Source organism: Tachypleus tridentatus, chromosome 10 (genome assembly GCF_004210375.1).
Source record: "Tachypleus tridentatus isolate NWPU-2018 chromosome 10, ASM421037v1, whole genome shotgun sequence".
In the NCBI taxonomy this organism is placed as follows: domain Eukaryota; kingdom Metazoa; phylum Arthropoda; class Merostomata; order Xiphosura; family Limulidae; genus Tachypleus; species Tachypleus tridentatus.
In genome coordinates, this window is record NC_134834.1 from 176,911,805 (window position 1) to 176,930,103 (window position 18,299).

Consider the following 18,299-nt stretch of genomic DNA (forward strand, 5'->3'; position numbering starts at 1 on the left):
GCTATCGTTTAATAAAAACTAAAAACCACACGTAATACAGTCGTTTCTCATACAGAACTGCTCTTAATCTTCCGGTAATTATGTGCTGTTATGTAATATTCTACTTCCACAAAGTTACGTTACAGATTATATAATAAATTACAAGATCAGAATTAAATCATCTCATATTTTATCATGGGCAGATTATTCTGATTTAAACACTTTCAGAAATAATACTACATTAAAAATGAATAATTTATCTACAAGAAAACTGATATATTGCGAAGACTTACAGATTTCTTTCGTCGATGTCATTTTATCTTATATCGCTAATATGCTGTATACATATTAGTGTATTTTGTAGATTAAAATATTGTAACAGCAGTAAAGTTTTAAAACAAATGAATCTATCAACTTGAAGAGGTGACTGAGGAATTTTTTTTACGGCCTGCTTAGTTATCGAATACTAACTAGAAAAGTAGGTAAATAACTTACTTTTGACACTAATTATATTCATGATATTCAAGCGTAACAATTTTGTTATTTTTTTATTATTTTGAGTAAATCATTATCTTTTGACATGAAATTTTATGCATAACATTACTATTGATTTAATCTATAATTTTTCAAATTCAAGATTCAAATTTTTAGTCACGACTACAGCTCGGTAGTCGAATCAGTAAATATGACCAAGCACCTGAAAGTGGAAGTGAGACTGGCTGCCACGTGGAGTAACGTGACGTATGGATTATTGCAGATGAGTAAACCAATCGTAGCGAGGATAACAAAAAACTCTTAATACTATTTGTATGCCGTTGGCTCTGTGAGTGTTTTCAACCAATCATATACTTAAAACTAAAGAACGCGTTGGTATAATTCACATAAACGTACACAAAGCAGAGAACAGGGTGAGAAGTTTTTACGCTGCAAGTCTTCGAGTTAAGAGACATGACAGCAAATGCGTTATCGTTCATGCTCTTGCCGGTAGCACTGTTTCTACGGCTTCTTAGTAGTTCAGTTGTTGATTCGCCTGTAAAAGCTGTAAGTTGGTCCGAAAAGAAGGTAAGCTCATTCGTTCATTATCACAAGGTCAGGACAATTTATAAAGTAAAGTACTTGCATATATGGCGTTGGGGGCAATATCCTGGTTATACTATAGTCTGTGATATACAACACGTCGTCACTGGATACGTACTTGTTTTGACTGTAGCCGTTGTATAGTTGAGTAAAGTTTGTCATACGCTAGTATTTGATTATTATTTTAGGTGTGAGTTCAAAAGAAGGATGTACCAATACTCTATTATATCTGTGCTTATTAAGTGCACCCTTAAGGGAATATATTTTTTTTGTTAGATCTAACTAGTTGATCTACTATTACTAAAGGCAAAGCTGAATTTTTTTTGTAACTTTTTTCACACATTTTATTATCCTTCCTCATATTATGTTGTGTGGGTATTTTATATCTATATTTGTTGGACAAGTAGGTGATAAAGAGCAGTTAAATATTCCATTTAAAAATTATTACAAATTTTGTCATTTTTATACTGTTGACAAACTTTCGAAACACGTTCGAGACCGTCATTAGATCAGTTGGATACGATATGAAATAATAGCCTTTTTTTCAGTACACCCCTTTAAAGGCTTAAAATGAAATTACAAACGTTGAAGTTTTGCCTCACTTCTAGATGTTCTTCTCTGCATAAATTTTACATGTTTGTTACAATTTACGTTTTCTCGGTGTGATACCTTTGAGGTTTAAATAAAACAGCGCTGTTACCTGTATTAAAGAAATTGCTGTTATGTCATTACCGTATTTGAAGATAAATTTAAGAATAAATACAATTTTAAATATTACTTCCAAATCGGTAAAAACCGCTATTATTAAAAACATGGTGGATTTAAAGCTAACAAAAAATTACTTGAAAGCGTGATTAATTAAGGTAGTAGGCCAAATATATAGTTCACAGTTATATCATTAATTTCATAATCAGATCAGTAAATCATAATAAACAACAAACGTCCTCAGCAGTAATGTTTATATGCTGTTTTATTGCGATAATAACTGAAAATAACTTGAAACACGTTATTATTTAACCAACCCAGCGAGTTTCCGATAAGACAAGTGTATATAGTAATCTTTCTATAAATCTTCATTTGAATCAGTAAGTTCATATGTATTATCATCAACAATACCTTGTTGACAAATGATAAGGGTGTATATAGTATCATTCAACAACGCCTTGTTTTGTTCTGACTTGCAGTCCAGAGTTGTTTTTTTAACCTTAAATTTAGTTTCAACGATATGAGTCTGAAACAATATACTGTTTCTTATATATGTAAAAACATCTCGTCTTTGTGAACCTGACGATGACCGAAGAAGGTCGAAACGTTGTTCGCTCCTCTACGTAAAAAAATTTCTCAACCCAAACGAACCGTTTATATATATATATATATTTTTTTTCACTACAAGTGGGTTTTCTGGATATCACTGAATATACTGTTTCTTGTATGTGGTTGTCAGCAAGGCTTTTCGCTTTGGTGTTGAATGTTACTGTTGCCTATCAGCAAAATTGTTCATCACAACAAAGTAGCAGACACCCCTTGAAAAACGTCGACGAGAATTTTCCTAAAAATAAAATGAATAAAAAAAAAATGCAGTCAACCCAATTCCTCAAATCATGATGTAGACGCAATATGATTGTCTAGCGGGCCGTTTATAACTGTCTTTTATTCAATGTGTTATATCAATATGGAAAATTGCATTTCGTTTCTTTTTCAGAAAAGGAGACTAGGTATAATGTTTGGGTTTAGATGCATGGATGGGTCCAGCACAATAGAGCATTTAGGTTCGTTAAGTAGCTGAAGAGATTTTTTTCTCCTCTGGATGCCATCATTCTTGCCCTTTAAGTAAGTGCAAGAAAAAACTGCTCCAAATTGAGAACTTTTTGACAGCTGTCGTTTCTTTAAAAAGAGGCAAGGGGGATACTGAAATCGATTTATTTCACATAATACAACAAAGTCATGTGTCTATGTCTATATAATACCGAGATGAAAAACATAATAAACTGAACAACAACAAATATCTACCCAAATATATTCCTCTTCATATGCGCTTTTTCCTTTCATGCTCATATCTTCAAAATATTTCTTTCAATCAGTCGACAGAAGTTACATATTTTTCATTTTGTTCTTAAGTTTTTTCTCATACTGACCATTCAGCATAAATAAAGACTGACAGATCGGTGTTGACATCGATATAATTTTTTTTAGAAAATGAATAACTTCCTTTTACATACTCTTGAAAGAAGCATTTCAGTGTGTGTGTGTGTATTATAACAACGCAACATGAGGCTATCTGCTGTGCCTACCGAGGGGAATCGAATCCCCGATTTTAGCGTTCTAAATCCGTAGACTTACCGCTGTACTAGCGGGGTACATATTTTTTGTATACTTATACGATTAACAGTTCAGGAGATACAGGGTATGACAGAAAGACATCTGACTATTATAGATAGATTTTGAAAACAAAGGGCACACGACGTAAAATACATAATTAAATCTGTAGAACATCGTAAAGTTTCATTAAATTTACAATTTACTAATTACAAAAAAACAAATTAATAAAATATGTATTAGATACCACAAAATTTAATTTCAAAGTTGGAACTACTGTAGAACATTTCACATAGTAGTGCTGATTTACTTACACAAATATCATAAGCTTGTCTTAAACGAATCGTTTTAGACGGATTTTATCGTCTTCTCCATGTCATTCAGTTCGATATCTTTTAATGTTTATTTTGTATATCACTGATTATAAAATATTCATAATCATTTTAGTCAATAGGATTTTTTCTTCCATTTACCACCAACACAGAAAAAATTAAAATTTCATTTTTCTTTGTGGTAGTGTGAAAATGTGAGATTTATATTGAACCGAGAGAACAATGGTAAGAAATATATTTACTTCTTATCGTCTGGAAGTAGTTTGTTCACAATTAAACTCGTAACCCTTCTTAACTGTGTTTGTGATGAAAACAGTCGTTATAATATAATCATGGATGCGATTTCATTATTTTTGTCACCAATATAAAAAACAACATTAAAATGTCTTGTTTATTGTATGTGTCGCCCTCTCTTATTCACATTCTCAAACATTATTACAAGAGTAAAATATGTAATTAACAAAATCCCAGACATATTAATTTTATATGAATATTTATCTATGTTTCTCCATATAACTTGTTTGGAATAATTATGCTTTTTGTATAGCTGGTTTAGAGAGCCATGTTGGTTAAATCGGAGGTTTTCAGACTTGTACTATGGAGTAGCGTTCGGGACACTTTAGAAAGCATTAAAAAGGACATTTGGAATCTTTAAAGTTTTACATCCGTCAGAAGTCAAGTTTTGAGTTTATGGTTTTGGTGTCATTCTTAGAAAATATGATTAAGAGGCGAATCATGTCAAAAGATTATGCATATTATTTTTGTCAAGATCAGTTTTCAACCTAAATCGAGAATTATTAATGGTTGCTACATCTGTCGATTGTTGTTTGTTTTTTTCCAGTTTTAGCTGAGATCGAAATTTCAAAACGTTATGAGGTTTCATATGTAAGAACGTCTGAAATTTAATGTCAGAAAATTGTAATAAAATGTTAAGATGAAAACGCTTACAGTTTTATGATGTAAAAAAAATTTGTCATGTGACATTTATTTTATGCACAACAACAGAATTGTATTTTATGTAATGCATCAGTAAACTGTGGTTTCAAGTTTACTGCTACAAAGCTATTTTTCAAGTCAACTTTGTTAAAGTGACTGCTCTGAAGAATCAGTACCTAAAAATTAGACATTTAAACACATTGTTCTGCATGACAGTTGTGTGTTATTTTATATATGTATTTGCACGTGCACGTACGGTTCTCACAGTGGCTTGTTGTGCAAGAATGTATAATCATATCAGTGCAAGCATCCGGAAGAGCATACCTAATGCAAGTTTCTACTCTCAGTCACCTGGTACAGGACATTCCATTTCACAGTGGTGGGCATTTTCTCTTGCATCTGTTTGGTAGAGTGAACGCATAGTGTGCTGTCGCAGTGCATCATTCACTGGGGCAAAAAGAGCTTGACGAACGTAGCTTACACTTGTAACCCGTGATCCGACCTTGTGGCAAACCCTTCTACAACAGGTGTTGCATTTTCAGTCAGAGGAACGTTCCCAAGTTCGGTAATCAAATCAACATGGCTTGTGAATGAATCCCTTACACTCTCTCGTATGCTTGGAAGGTAAGATGCCACACTTCAAGGATTTGGTCTTTAGCATTGATAGCAACGTATCATAATGTGTGAATTGGGATAAACTTCTTCCTCTTTAAGGTTCCGACCACCATGCTTGGTTTCGTACACTGCATTTTCTCAAAGTTGTCAGTTAGTAGCAGTAATACATCAAAGTCCTGAGTCCAAACCATTACTGTATGGAAATTGTTGCTGGCTGCACACAGTACCATTTAAGTGCCCGCCTCTTCACGTAATACTTGGGTTTGATAACTACTGTGTCATTTTACTGCAGCAAAAGTTATACCACGTATCTCTGTAATGTGCACGTGCTATTTATAACCGGATTTGCAAGGCTAATGATGATGCAATTCACGTTAAAGGCTTGTATTTGACGCAAACGACCTTCCTTATTTTCCTGACTCAGAGCAAAGAACTTCCAATCTTTGGAGAAGTGTCCGACTACCTTATTCCTTTTGCTGGAAGAACAGTCAGATTTTTTTGGTGGCTGTTTTTGTCTGTATATTTATCCAGTTTTTATATCTTGCTTTTCTCTGTATAATTCTCACAGCACATCCCATGGTAGTGGAACTTGATGTTTTTAGAATATAGACCCAACAGTTAATCATGACGTTAGCAGTTACGTCACCAGATAATGCTTTTCTTAATTTTTTTGCATCTGACAATCTTCCAGTTTCTCTGATCTTTTGCTTCCAAGAAGTCTTCTTGTATTTTTATCGATAATGACGTTAGAGAGCTAATTGTCTCGTCTCCTGTGCAAAAACTATCGGGATCAGCAATCTATACATATTTTTCGTTACCTCACAAAATTTATTTTTGGACATTTTAAAGTTTCAAAACATTTACCAGTACGGTTTTTGATATCATTAACTACATTGAAGTGTTTAAAATTTCAAGAGTGGATGAACTAGAATCGAAAATATCACGGTTTATTGATTTGGCGAACATCTTTGCTACCTACCATCTTGTGTTTTGTATTTTAGGCCAAAGATCCGTCTTGGCAACAGCAATTTTCAAACTTCTGAACTACCCTAAAAACATGTTTTCAGCTTGTTGCACGATTTGTCTCTTCCATCAATTTCTAGATCCTTTTCAGAAGTTTCTGTTTAGACTGTTTAAGATATTGCTTCTGTTTCAGTGTCGTCAGCTAACGTATCGTATTTGTCAAACCTTGGACTATCTCTGATAAGATATTTAAATTCAGGATTTTTATCATCAGTAGTTTATCCATTTTGAGAACTGTTTGGCTAGCGTTCCATCGTATTTTTACTCTTAAAGTTTCGAGTAAAGTATTTCAACCTAGAATTCGGAAGCTTTGTAATGAACAACATCAAATGACTAAACATAATGACACGGATTACGTTTAGTGATTTACAAGCAGTTTAGAGTACCACTCTGAACGTGTGACTTATGGCATATGTTAGTGACTTACAAGAATACTCAAAACAAATACTAGTGGTTCACAAGAAACTAGAACATATCAGAGATTAGAAGAGTCTCGGAAGATATATTAATAACTCACAAGAGACTTAATAGAAATATTAGTGGATCACAAGAAACTCGAGAAAAGATTAGTAATTCACAATTAACTCTGACCCAATACATACTAGCGGCTTGTTAGAATTGGCTATAAAGATTTGCCAATGTGCTTGGGATCATAGCGTATGTGCAACATGTTTGACTGGTTAGCCATTTACAATCGTATTTTGTTATTCCATGTGTTATTTCAATAAGTAAAATTACAATGAATTTGTTTATAAGCAAAAGCGTATGATTGCAATTTTGGCCGAAATGTTTTGGTTTCGATGTAGTGGTTGTATCCAGCACAGTAGAGCACTCAGGTTCACTAAGTAGCTGCATGTATTTATTTTTTCCGCTGGATACCACCGTTCCTTGTTATTTTACTGAGCGCTAGAAAAGTCTGCTGACAAAGTAAATTATTTTTTTGAAAGTTGTCATACACACAAGAAATGTTAAAGGTGAGATAGCTATTCAATTCATATCAATAAAATTGTGTATGTATATAATACCGACTTGAACAAATATATAAAAACCGAACAACAACATATATATTTCAACACATTGCATTTTCTATGTTATTTTCCATTTATGCTTCATATCACTGAATTATTTCTTTTTCCATCAGTCGTCGTCGGAAGTCCAGTGTTTTCATGAAATTTCTTCATAAAAAGAAACATTTTTGTTCTCTAAGTTTTTCTTTCCAGGCTGACCATTCAACACAAACAAAATCTGGCGGATCAATATTCAACCGATATGAAATTTTAGGAACTGAGAAAGATGAATAGTTTTTTTTTTCTCTAATATGTTCTTAAAAAGAATCGTTTTGATATATAATTTTTCTACAATTAAACGTTCAGGACATGCATAGTATGACAGAACCAGGCAAACATTCGGCTATTTCACGTTTGATTTCATTGTGGCAATTATAAGTGTTTCATTAACCAAATATTCACAAATGATTGAGGTCAGGCGGTTAAGACACTCGACTCGTAATCTGAGGGTCGCAGGTTCGAATCCCAGTTACACCAAACATGCTCCCCTTTTAGCCGTGGTGGCGTTATAATGTTACGGTCAGTCACACTATTCGTTTGTCAAAGAGTAGCCCAAAGGTGGTGGTGGGTGGTGATGACTAGCTGCCTTCCTTCTAGTTTTACACTGCTAAATTAGGGACGGCAAGGGCAGATAACCCTCATGTAGCTTTGCGTGAAATTAAAAAAACAAACAAATGATATATATTTATGTATGTGTATTTAGCTATTTACGAAAGCCAGTGATGAAAATTAGGATTTGATATCGTATTTGTGTGTGTGTGTTTTCCTGTAGCAAAGCCACATCGGGTTATCTGCTGAGTCCACTGAACAGGATGCTATTTGAACAGATCTTCTTGAGTGTGTTCTAAAACCATATAGTTTTACGAGGGCTGTTCAAAAAATACGCGGACTGACGTCATAAAACAAAATATACTTTATTTAGAAGTTACAGGTCTGGGACCCCTTCAAAGTACTCTCCTCCCCAACGCACACATCCCAACGGTGGTTCCACTTGTTGAAACAGTCCTGGTACGCTTCTTTTGTAATGTCCTTCAGCTCCTTCGTCGCATTTGCCTTAATCTCGGGAATCGTCTCAAATCTTCTTCCTTTCAAGGGTCTTTTGAGTTTGGGGAACAAGAAAAAATCGCAAGGAGCAAGGTCAGGTGAGTAGGAGGGGTGGGGAAGAACAGTGATCGAGTGTTTGGCCAAAAACTCACGAGTTCTGAGACACAAATTTCGCAGCAACGCGGTGCATCTTCAATTTTTCGGTCAAAATCTCGTAACAAGATCCAACTGATATCCCACACTCTTCAGCAAGCTCCCTGACAGTCAGACGTCGATTTGCCCGCACCAGGGTGTTGATTTTGTCGACGTGTGGGTCGTCAGTTGACGTGGAAGGACGTTCAGGGCGCTCATCATCTTCAATGGACTGTCGACCATCCTTAAAACGTTCATGCCACTTGAAACATGCCGTACGCTTCATAGCAACATCACCGTAAGCCGTGTTAAGCATAGCAAAAGTTTCAGTTGCAGATTTTCCAAGTTTAACACAAAATTTCACAGCAAGTCGTTGCTCCTTCAGGTCATTCATTCTGAAATCCGCCAAACGAAAAAATTGCACTTCACTTAAAACCGTGTAGCTAATACACAAATGAAGATATCTGCAATGGGGAAATTACGTCGTAATCAGCTGATCTGTGCGATCCTAGCGACACCAAACGGATTCCCCTGGAACCAACTGGAGCCGCGCAATTCAAACAGTCCGCGTATTTTTTGAACAGACCTCGTACATATTTTTCTGTTACCTATTAAATATATATAACAAATTAACAACATTTTCAAGAGTGGCAACTCTTTTGTCCACCACTTTAATTAATTTTACAATACAGTTAAAATATTAGGTTTAATAAAACAAATTAAAATTAATTTCAGTTGTAATATTATTTAAAATAAAATAAAATAAAAATCGCGGAAAACTCGATGGTACATAGGATCTTGAATAGGGATTGTATCCTGATGATGAAGAAAATAAAACGGTTTTGAATGATTTGTGTGTTTTCTTATAGCACAGCCACATCGGGCTATCTGCTGAGCCCACCGAGGAGAACCGAACTCCTGATTTTAGGGTTGTAAACTCCGTAGACATGCCTCTATACTAGAGGGGGGCTTTGAAGGATATTTCTTAACGGAAAAAAGGAATATGTATTTTAAGTGCGCCTTGTGGATTCATTGTTTAGGTTTCGTGTATGTGTGGATTTTTTGTTTATTTTTTACCTAAAAGTGAGAAACTCTTAGTGAATATCTTGGCTTTAAGACTGTTTTTGGCGCACTATGGTTATTTAAGTAATATTCAGCAAATTTACTATGTCTTCTTAACGTGTTCTGAGACTTTATATTTTATATTAATTCTGTTAATATCTGTATTGAAGTTGAATTTGCAGTCGTAGCAAACACCTATTAGTATAGTATTGTTGTTCTTTTCCAAGAAGGTTTGTTTTGAATTTTGCACAAAGTTGCACGAGGGATATCTGCGCTAGCCGTCCCTAATTTAAGCAGTATAAGACTAGAGGGAAGACAACTAGTCATCACCACTCACCCCCAACTCTTGGGCTACTTTTTAACCAACGAATGGTGGAACTGACATTCTAACACCCCCACGACTGAAAGGGCGAGCATGTTTGGTACAACGAGGATTCGAACCCGCGACCCTCAGATTACCAGTTGAAAGCCCTAACCACCTGACCATCGCGGGCCATTTTTTTTTTTTTTCAAGAAGGTTTGCTTGTTTTTCAATTTCGCGCAAAGCTACAGGAGGGATATCTGTGCTAGTCGTCCCTAATTTAGCAGTGTAAGACTAGAGGGAAGGCAGCTTGTCATCACCACCCACCGCCAACTCTTGGGCTACTCTTTTACCAACGAATAGTGGGATTGACTGTCACATTATAACGCCCTCACGGCTGAAAGGGCGAGCATGTTTGGTGCGACGGGGATTCGAACCCGCGACTCTCAGATTACGAGTCGAACGCCTTAACCCACCTGGCCATGCCGGTCCATTTTTAGGAAGGAAAGTACTAACAGTTTTTATTCTATTTCCATTTAAATTCTGATTTTTCAGCTACCTGAACGTTGAGGTTTGCTTGTTTCAGCAATAACTTTAATTCGGTTAGAAAATTGAAGGCAAGAAATGCCAAGTTTTGGTCAGTGTGAAGGATTATATTTTTCTTTAATACTTCTTAACAATGTTAAAATTGGTGTTTGTTGGGCAACTATCAATGGGTAGGATACTTTTGAACTTGTATAACCGATAACTTTTAGGTTATTATGGAGATAATTATGCTAATGTTCGTGAGTTGACAATACATAACTACTTTTTTTCATAGGTAACTAAGCTCATGCTATTAGTGGTTGTTGTTTCTTCGGAATTTCTCTTAAAACTCGTGTAACTGAAGGCATGAAATAGGTAGTAACCTGATCAATCGCTCCAATCCCCCACCAACAGATGAAATGATAGGCCACATAGTGGGAGAAATAACAAGTATTTATTATACTTACCACTACAATAAATGCAACAACGTAGATCCATTTAGTCATGCTTTTGTAATTTTTATAACTCGCTTTATATGAGATTGTGTTATTTCAACCATTGCAGTCCGTGAATTGTAAACATAATATAGTACATTAGTACATCCTAACATGGTGTGTATTCGTGGTTATAAGAATAAAGAATAAACGCAGATTGCGAATAGGATATTATCCTCCTCCATTTTTAAAATTTATTATTTAATTAAAGTACTAAGTTGTAAAATATTAAATACTATCTTCGAGCTGAGGATTTGGTTTTCTTTAAGAGGGATTATTTCTTTTGACTTGTAGGTTATCGTGTAATTTGATTTGATTTATGACAGTGCATACCATAATTGCTAGACATTCCATTTCTTAATTATCCTTTGCCACATCATGACAACGGTCACACATGAAATGACTTTAATTTCTAGAGTATTACCCGAGTTGACGGTTTACGGTCATGCATTTCTATAACCGGTCTTCAATATCTTGAACGACCAGAGTAAGTTACATCTTACAATAAATCAGTTTTTACATCGTATACTGTTGTTGTCTACTGAGAAACATTATGTTGTTTCTATACAAATAAAATACTTTTTTACAATATGTTAGGAAATTATAGGCATTTTGGAAGGATTTTTAAAAAAAAAATAGACGAGTTTTTGTTTTACAACGATACCGTCAATATTCATAGTTGTTAAATTTATGTTTTTGTGAGATAGTGCCCTAATGTTTTATTTCTTAATAAACATAATATATATTGTATATGAAGGCACGAAATGTCTGTGACTTCTTTTCACTAGTGGCACCATGAATCGGAAATTTTATCCAGAGCAGCCGTCCACACACTGACCTCAGCTAACCCTATTCAGTATGCAGTGTTTAATAGTACACTAGACATCCTGTTGACTCCACGAGTTCCAGGAACTCGCGGTCACGAGGATGTGAGAAAGGTAAGTCGGTCCTTCACTTCTCATTATTCAGTCCAGAAGAGAAAAATAAGCAAATGATTACTGTTTATAAAACATCTCAGACTCCTTTGTGATTGTAGTAAAATCACCAAATTAACAACAGTATTTTTAATCATGTGATGTTCTGGTCTTTCTGAAACCTTGTAAATTATATTACTCTCTGAGAGAGAATACTAGTTTAATGTTATTAATGTCAATTTGGAGTAAGTTCTATAACCATCTGTTCGAACGTAATTGAAAGTTAAAATGAGGTATATGTATCAGTCGTACAAACTGGGTTAGAAATGTATAATATTGTTATAATTGTTTCATTATCTCATTCTTTATTGTCTTTTAATTTGCTTCATCTTTTTATTCTGTATTTTACTTACTCTCTGTGCAATGTTTGAACCTAATACTTTTACCCTGTTCAGTATAGCTTGCTGAAGATGAAATATGTATATCCCGGAACGTTGAAGAATTAATTTTGTAACTGTGTTCGCACACGTATGAAATGTTTATTGTTGCTACCACCGTTCTGCTGTCAATCGTTAGACTTTGATTGTCGTTGGCCATTTTCTTAATCTTATAAAAAAGAACGTTATTATTATATAAATGTAGTTATAATAATGTATGACAGAAGACAAAAACTTAAATTATAACACCTATTCCTACTTCAGTTTTACATAAATGCTTTAATTTATATTTTATCAGTTTTTTTTTTTTTTCGTAATTCGATCACTTAACGTTTTCACCTGTTTTATAAATTTTTGGCAGTTTATAGTTGAAACCATGAAGTCTTTAGACTGGGAAGTCGAGGAAGATACTTTTATAACAAGAACCCCCCATGGTGAAATATTATTCTCAAACATCATTAGTACCCTCAACCCTAACGCTTGTGAATTCTTAGTGTTGGCTTGTCACTACGACTCTAAGTATTTCATCGATGGCGCGTTTTTTGGAGCCACCGACTCTGCAGTTCCGTGTACAATGATGATTCACTTGGCCCGTATTCTCGACAAGCAGTTAAAACGACAAAGAAAGCAGGTTAGGTTTGCTTGATAAACAGTTGCTACTTCTTAATATTAAGTATGTTATTTGTTCATAAATGTGCGTATATACTGCTAGAATAATAATAAAAACAAGCAAACATGGTACTTTATTACGAGTTTCTTCTTTAAAATGTATTAATAAAATCATTTTTATTCTCTGTAATACATCAAGACTTAAAATCATATAGATTATCAACTGCACCATTATGGCTAGTTTATGGTACTTCATGAATTTTTCAAATGTTATACTGGTGATTAGAGTATAGAGTATTTTTAAAGCGCTCACTAAAGCTGTGTTTACGCCAGATCATTTTTCAAATTAAAGTCCAAGTCGAATATGAAGAAAATAATAAACCACAATTAGTATTTATCTTTATTAGATGTGTTATTGACAAGATGGTCACAGAGCGAAGCATATCGCTGACGTAGGTACGTTATAATGTTACGGTCAATCTCACTTTTTGTTGATAAAGAATGGCTCAAGTATTGGCGATGGGTGGTTTTGACTAGTTTTTATCCCTCATGTTTGTTTCTTCTAAATTACGGACGGCTAGTGCAGATAATCTTGTAGTAGTTTTGTACGGCTCGGCATGGCCAGGTGGGTTAAGGCATTGGACTCGTAATCTGAGGGTCGTGGGTTCAAATCCCCCTCGCACCAAACATGCTCGCCCTTTTAGCCGTAGAGGCGTTATAATGTGACGGTCAATCCCACTATTCGTTGGTAACAGAGTTGCCCAAGAGATGACAATGGGTGGTGATCACTAACTGCCTTCCCTCTAGTCTTACACTCCTAAATCAGGAACGGCTAGCGCAGATAGCCCTTGAGTAGCTTTACGCGAAATCCAAAACAAACAGTTTTGTATACGAAAGTCAACAAACACATTTATTACCCAAACATTCTAAGCAAATCTAACTGTATGAGTTGTGTTCGTGATGAAGCCGCCAGATGAAATATAGGATAGTAAAAAATACAATTGTTTGGAATAACATGTTTCATTTGCGTTATTATGACCAGTTGAATCGCATGTAACTTGGAAAAAGGTTCAACAGACTAATTTACATTATTGTTTGTTTGTGTGTGTGTGTTTGTCAATGAAGCTGCTACATGAAACGTCGTGTGTGGGAGTTTGGGCTTATAAATTACACCGTAGTTTAGTTACTTCTTACACTTGGTATAATAGTGTGAAGTATTATATGGAGACCTCGGTATTATATGAATTATGAAGTAATCAAATTTCATAACCACAAAATAACACACATAATATAGATACTGATTGACTTTACTCCAAAGAAATGTATACATGACAAACATTGATACGGTCCAGGACTGTGTATATTAGACTGTCTACTTAGGCCTACATATGTTATCGATTTAAGATAGCTATTTACTGTGAAAAGTCCTGACAATGCCTGTGACATTTACTAGGGGTGTCGTTAAGCGTATACAAGTTCGCCTGTACTTAGCATGGAAAGTTATAGATACGAATGTTACTTGCTATAAAATCTTAAATTTAAGAGTTATAATTTCGTTTATATAACAGATTTGGTTATTGCTAACTAAATCATACCAGTTTTCTTCCAAACAAATTTAGAAAAAAAAATTATTGTGATAAAAAATGTTTACAATACAAGTTGCCTGAATTGTTAATTTTTATTATTATTTTTTTAATTTTACGCAAAAAAGTAATTAGAATATGCTATTTCACATTTAAGTTCCAAACATATTGTAATGAGGACTCCTGTCGGTGGGTAGAATCTCTTCGTGTAACTCAACTTTATACTCGGTTACCACAAACTTTCCCTGGAACTTGAACTGTTTTATGTCCAACTGAATAAAGTAACGTGATGAACAGTTGTAGAATTCACCAAATGCCAAAACGAAACCCAGTGTTATCTGGGGAATAATAGTTCGTTGAAATTCAGTTCTCAAAAGGAAAGAGTGATATATATACATTTCTGTCGTTTATATAGTAAGGTTTCTTCAGCTAAAGTGGGGTTTCTTGGTGAAACATCGGAAAGTCTACGGAATTGCAACGCAAAAGTTAGGGGTTTGATTCCCCTCGGTGGACATAGCAGATAGCCTGATGTAGCTTTGTTATTACAACACACACACATGCTTGGTGAGCTTGGTTTTACATTTAAAAAACCTATAAACGAAATAGTTACATACAACACACACAGTTGCACACTAAATTAAAATTATCGCCTCTACTCTCCAACAAATATCCGCGTTGGTCAAAATGGTAAAATATATAGAATATGCTGTCAAAATTTCCGACTTTAGATAGTAGAAACTGGAATAAATGTATAACTTCGACTGAAAGATGTCACAATATTAAATAATGTAATGAGAAAAATAACGTTGGAAACGGTCGTCATGAGCCAATGGAAATTAAACGAAAAACTAAATAATTCTGTGATATATGTGAGAATCAAATTTTTAGTGGGAATGGTTGGTGCTGCTCTCTATTAGACTTCTTTCTGTCTTTCGTCGGTAGTTTAAAGTTAGGGACGTTAGTAATTTCCATATACACCGATACAAATGTTTGTTTGTTTGTTTTTCAATTTCGCACAAAGCTACTCGAGGGCTATCTGTGCTAGCCGTCCCTAATTTAGCAGTGTAAGACTAGAAGGAAGGCAGCTAGTCATCACCACCCACCGCCAACTCTTGGGCTACTCTTTTACCAACGACTAGTGGGATTGATCGTAACATTATGACGCCCCCACGGCTGGGAGGGCGAGCATGTTTGGCGCGACGGGGATGCGAACCCGCGACCCACAGATTACGAGGTCGCACGCCTTAACACACTTGGCCATGCCGGGCCTATACAAATAAACGCCGTGTGAGGAGGAGGGTGGTGTTTTCTAGAGGTTGATGCTGTCTTGGTCGTAATGGTTGAAATGTGTCATCACATGTTTCTTTAGATTATGGTTTTGATTGTACGAAAATTTTAGTTTTGTGTTTAAAATATTATCCCTTTGTCCCATGTATGGTTTCCACAAACATACTTAATTTTTATATGTGTAATTAATTTTATAACGACAATATCGAGTGAACAGTTTTCATTATTGCCTCTCATTACTGTGCTTACGTTAGTTTCAGTTAATGACAGTTTACCATTGTAAGCATTGTTGCTACATTTTCAAGTCTTATTACTATTATTGCCATGAAATGTAATTAATGTTATTGTTGCCTAAGCATTTCGTCTTCAACATTAGGGTTTAACTTTGTTTATTGCTTCTAGTTTCCTGCTACGTATGTTGTGAAGTAATGACTAGTTGAAGTTGGATTAGTTTACCTAATAGTTTATGTTTAATAAGTTTTAATTTACTGAAAAATTTTATTTAATCATTATTATTGTTTTCATATTCATGAACATTTTTTGTTGTATTGGCTGTACTAGCTTGTTGCCAGAATCTGTAGTTAATTTGGTTCGTTTGTCGTTAAGCAGAAGACTACACGATGGACGATCTGTGCTCTGCAAACCGTCATAAGCTCTCAGATTTCCTGTTGCGTAATCAGAAGTACTTTTTAGTTAAACAGTAATATGCGTGTCTTAATATATTTTCTCAGATGACAAGCTGCTCCAAAGTTACACTGCGAGTCTGATTGGTAGAAGACGTTAGGGAGAATTATTGTTAAGTTTAACATGAAACTGATGATTGTATATAAAGCAAAAATCACCCCCTTCTCTTCATGTGTTCTGTAAATTAAAAACGCTTCTTCCTTTAGTTTTACACTCATTAACACTTTGTTAGAATGCTTATTAAATAAATAATATAATATACATACATACACATGTTATTTTTCATCTTTATTTGCAAGGACAGTTATGCATTGTTAGCTTAATATATTGATTATGGACTAACCTAAATTTCCTAAGCTAGCCAAATTTCGTGATATATTATTAAGTCGTAGTTGAAATTATCGTTAATAGTGGGGTAACCATCTGATAAAACAAAACATTTTAATCGTTATAAATAAGAATATAATAGCAGTATATTCGATTAATTGCATTAATCAAAGATTAATTTTAGTTATCTATGTTGTTTTATGTACGGACCAAATTTTGTACAGTAGATGTGTGTGACTTATTGGCGGTAAATTTCAACAATGGACAAACAGAACACATTCTACTTATTTTTAAATAATATATCAAAACAAGTCAAAAGTATATACAATGTTTGTTACACTGTTGGTTGTCGCAGTTGTATCCAGAGCTTTAAGTAATTCTTGGTTTCTAACAATATAAGCCCGAAGACATACCACAGTGTCACGTTGTTCGCTCCTCTGTTAGTACCTTCTCTACCAATTCCAGCCGTTTTTAAATATATAATTGACTGCAGGAGATTTAGGACCAGCAATGAAGACCAAGTTCTTACCAAAGAGAGAACCCTGAGCTTATGTGGTGTTAATTGTAATGGTTTTATGCTATAGAAGTTGAAACAATGTGGACACAATATCACTCAGTACAAAAGAATTCATCATTGAATAGTTGAAGAACAAGATATTCAGTTGGGTCAAAAATATGATATTAAATACCAAACTGAACACTAAGACATTATCAACATATTTCATGTACATCTCTCATTGCAGTCCATTCAGTAAACTCATTTGGCATTTCCAAAATGGTTGTCACATTATACAAGCCAAATAGCTTCACACAAAACTCATAAAAGTCATCTCTTATGTTGAAGCTCAACTTGCCGAGATCTGATTGGTAAGCCTAACATATTAAATCATTAAGCCTCTACCAATACATCCAGACACTACTGTTAGGAATAGTGAAGTGGCATCAACACGAGTTACTGAGTACACCTGTCTAAAATAAATGGAGAACGTGGGCATTCCTTTCTTCTTCCTAACAGTCACTATTGGAGACAATCAAGCACTCTCTAAAATTATGTGATGGTGACATTGTCCAACTTACTTGTGTTTTTAACTTTTTACAAACCATTGGCCTTTTTAATTTTATTTAAATCTTTTATCTGAATTTTGGACATTATTTCATTTCCCCTTATTTATTTTACATTTTATAACAATTTTACTTTTACATTTCTAACTCGTTTTTTAGTGCAGACAACCTAGTTGCTTTGCACCAATAAATGCCAACGAACCAAACAACCAAACTGAAGTTGTGTGATTGATTTAACATGTACTATACCTCCATGGTGGCTACCTCTCTAGCAGTCAAGGGAGATTTTGCAGCAGTTTTTTACTGGCTGTGCATCACCCATATCTGTGTGACTGTTGAATGATTTGGTCACCTGGTCCCCAAAATAATCAACATATTCAGCCAACAATTCACAGAATTTTTGTTGTTGCATTGAGTCTGAATTGTCTGTGAAATACCAATGTAGCAATTTCATATGTGTTGATGTGTACTTGATTTCAAAATGGTGCAATAG

At 34.6% G+C, this 18,299-nt stretch overlaps 1 protein-coding gene across 1 annotated transcript in view; it reads left to right on the forward strand.

Annotated features, from left to right (window-relative positions):
• Positions 1 to 839: 839 nt before the first annotated feature.
• Positions 840 to 18,299, forward strand: part of LOC143231004 (glutaminyl-peptide cyclotransferase-like) — a 32,505-nt gene continuing 15,045 nt past the window's right edge. Inside the window, exons 1-3 of the mRNA XM_076465430.1 lie at positions 840 to 1,041; positions 11,692 to 11,841; positions 12,616 to 12,885. Of these exons, the coding sequence (XP_076321545.1) occupies positions 928 to 1,041; positions 11,692 to 11,841; positions 12,616 to 12,885 (534 nt within the window). The 5' untranslated portion in view covers positions 840 to 927. The remainder of the gene's footprint in view (positions 1,042 to 11,691; positions 11,842 to 12,615; positions 12,886 to 18,299) is intronic.